We start from the raw sequence: 3155 nt of genomic DNA, 5'->3' as shown, positions 1-3155 counted from the left end.
TAACCCCAGGACACTAACTTTCATACGCTTCTCAAAATAATGGCCAATAGTCATACAACACTGGCCAATAGTCATACAACACTGGCCAAAAGTCATACAACACTAGCCAATAGTGATACATCACTGGTCAGCATAATACACCGCTGGCCAGCATAATACATCACTGGCCATTATCAATGCAGCGGTGGCCAGCACTGAAACAGCAAAGACCACTATGAAACGTAACTCTCCATCATCAATATAATACTATCATCAATACATCACTTGCCACCATCATTACATCACTGCATCATCAATATATCTCTGGCCACAATAATACAGCACTGTCCACCATGATATATCGCTGTCCACCATCAATACACATCTATCGTCCTTTACATACACATCCAACGACTAAAATTTAGGTACATCTGCTTGATAATTTAGGTACATCTGCTTGATAATTTAGGTACATCTGCTTGATAATTTAGGTACATCTGCTTGATAATTTAGGTACATCTGCTTGATAATTTAGGTACATCTGCTTGATAATTTAGGAACATCTGCTTGATAATTTAGGTACATCTGCTTGATAATTTAGGTACATCTGCTTGATAATTTAGGAACATCTGCTTGATAATTTAGGTACATCTGCTTGATAATTAGGTACATCTGCTTGATAATTTTCCACTATTTACATTCATGTTTACCATCTGCCATTGGTGACTTACATTGATGCACGTGTTCCCACCTTCCTTTCATCCACTTTTTATGTTTCTCTTGTCAATAATGATGATGAGGGAGTTTATAAAACAATGTATATCATCTTTTTACTGTGTATTTTTAAATTAGAGTTGTGAACAATAATGGTATAATTGGCACACATACTATGTACATATTCTAATTACAACATTGGCCTTTATGTACACAATTAACAACCTTACTCAAGTTCTGTGTAGTCATCATACAAGAAAGGTTACTTAACACGAAATCACTGTTACTCTACGTTACTTAGTTACTAATGACTATGTACAGAAGTAGAGGAGGTGTGTGTGTACAGAAGTGAGTCCGACGACTGAGCAGTTCTGCCATTGTAATTATAATATCTGTAATAATATTAATTAATTCAAGACTCGATCTTACTTATGTCGGGTTCCCACGGGTTACTTTCCCACTGTAGTCAAAGTTTTTGCATTAAGACTTATTAGTCTTCAGGCAGACTAGGGTTGTATCAAATCCATTACATGTCATGTCGACGTTACATGATGAGTAGATATCACCACATTCTGGACGGCCTGAATGATGACGTGTATCATCTACTGAGGCAGCTATATTGTTCATGGTCAGTTAGCGTGATCACGGTGGACCACCAGACACCCAGCTGCGTTCTTATCAAGCCACAACCAAGTACTCACAACCTCACCACAACTCCAGCGATCCGAACCCGTAAACAACGATCAGGATTTCGAGCTCAGCATCCGGATGAAGAGCAAAAGTGTTCTCTATATAAGGAGAACTGAAGGATCACGACGTCCCTGGTAGTGCTACAATACCTTCATCTGTTGACAACTTTACAAAACGTGTACTTCACCGTTTTCGACGATATTCTGACAACAAAACTGACTTCCGAAAGAAAAGACAATTTCCAGATGTAAACCAAACTTGAATCATTTTTTGGAGATAAGGTCAACTTAGTTTTCAAATCCTTTATATAAAAAGTTGTATGACATTTCTTTTTCGAACTATTACTGTATCATGGACGTATCAAGATCACTGAGCGACAACAGCAGAATTACGATTCCCTCTGCCCCACCTGTGCCACCGCCAGCCTGGCGCACACATGACTTCAATACACCTCTCTTACCTGTATGTAGAGGACCAGGGTTCGTGAACCTTTGTACGATCGCGTCCCTCGTCAGCCGGTGCAGACGACACCTGGGTTGGTGGCAGTGTTTATGACTGGGGGATGTCTGTGTTGACCACAGTGCTGGCTCGAAGTGAGGGTATTACTGGACCTTCCCTGGTGGCATCTTACAGGTTTCCAGTCTGTGGTGACGGCTCATGAATTTCTTACCCATGACGACCGACCTCTGTCATAATTTCGACGTCTGTTATTGCTCTTCTTGTCTTGAGTGTCTGTGCAAGTGATTCACAACCGTGAGCTACAAGTCTGTTGCCACAACCCAGAGCTGCTAGTGTCGTGCCCTGCTGTTCTCTGTGGTGTTTATATTTTCATGCAAGGGAGAGATCTGTCAATGTGTAATTGTTCCTTATCATCTCTTGGTTCTATAATGTTTTGCACAGGTACGCGGCCAGGTACACAGCCAGGTACGCGGCCAGGTACGCGGCCAGGTACGCAGCCAGGAACGTCTTCTGTTGCAGTCTTGTCGCATATCATTGTTGACCTCATCCGTGTTTGCGTCTGTTTCTTTCCTTCCTAGCAGCGTTGTGGTGTGTATGCTGGGGTCAGATGAGCTGCATCAGATTTAAGCTACAACAGACTGTTGACTCCCCTCCTGTCAGATCCATCAGACAGACAGACGACTGTTCTCAGAAGTACGTCATCATCATCATCATCATCATCATCATCAGGAGGTGTAGACTGGCAGGACGTGATGACCGAGCGTGAGGTCGTCAGGTGGGGGGGTTGTGGTGATGACCGCCGGAACGTGTGGTGACGAGGGTTGAGGTGGCCTCATGATCTGTATGGTTGAGGATAGTTGTGGTATCGTTGTGGTCACGTGGTTGGCTCTACCTGGTCAGGTTGTGTAGCCAGGGATGGTAGCGTGGGTACCGCCACCCGGGCACGGCTCGCGCCACCAAAGGCCCCACGTCCTGCGTGGGTGTTGGGTGGGCGGGGTTACTGGGCGTTGGGTGGGCGGGGCTGGCGGCCGTGCTGACCTGCTGGGTGGAAGTGGGAGGTGGTGATGCCAGCAGGCGGGACTCCACACTAAAACTGATTTTGCTTTTGCTAGTAGGAGTGGGCGTGGAGGAGGAGGTGGGTGAGGCGGGTGTGGGCGGGGCTGAGGAGGCTGTGGGCGGCCTGTCATCCCCACAATCGCTGCTGGAACCCTCACCCCTCGATTCTCCACATTCCAGGTCGTCTGGAAATACACAGAACACATCAAGTTGATTAAAATAAAGACAGAACTAAAGATTGGGATGTCAGTATCACC

At 45.0% G+C, this 3155-nt stretch overlaps 1 protein-coding gene across 1 annotated transcript in view; it reads right to left on the bottom strand.

The window, feature by feature from the left end:
* Positions 1 to 801: 801 nt before the first annotated feature.
* The window catches only part of LOC139757669 (uncharacterized), a 26576-nt gene continuing 24222 nt past the window's right edge, over positions 802 to 3155 (bottom strand). Inside the window, exon 5 of the mRNA XM_071678432.1 lies at positions 802 to 3083. Within this exon, the coding sequence (XP_071534533.1) occupies positions 2731 to 3083 (353 nt within the window). The 3' untranslated portion in view covers positions 802 to 2730. The remainder of the gene's footprint in view (positions 3084 to 3155) is intronic.

This window comes from Panulirus ornatus, chromosome 27 (assembly GCF_036320965.1).
Source record: "Panulirus ornatus isolate Po-2019 chromosome 27, ASM3632096v1, whole genome shotgun sequence".
Lineage (NCBI taxonomy): Eukaryota > Metazoa > Arthropoda > Malacostraca > Decapoda > Palinuridae > Panulirus > Panulirus ornatus.
This window is presented reverse-complemented; position numbering and strand designations above follow the sequence as displayed.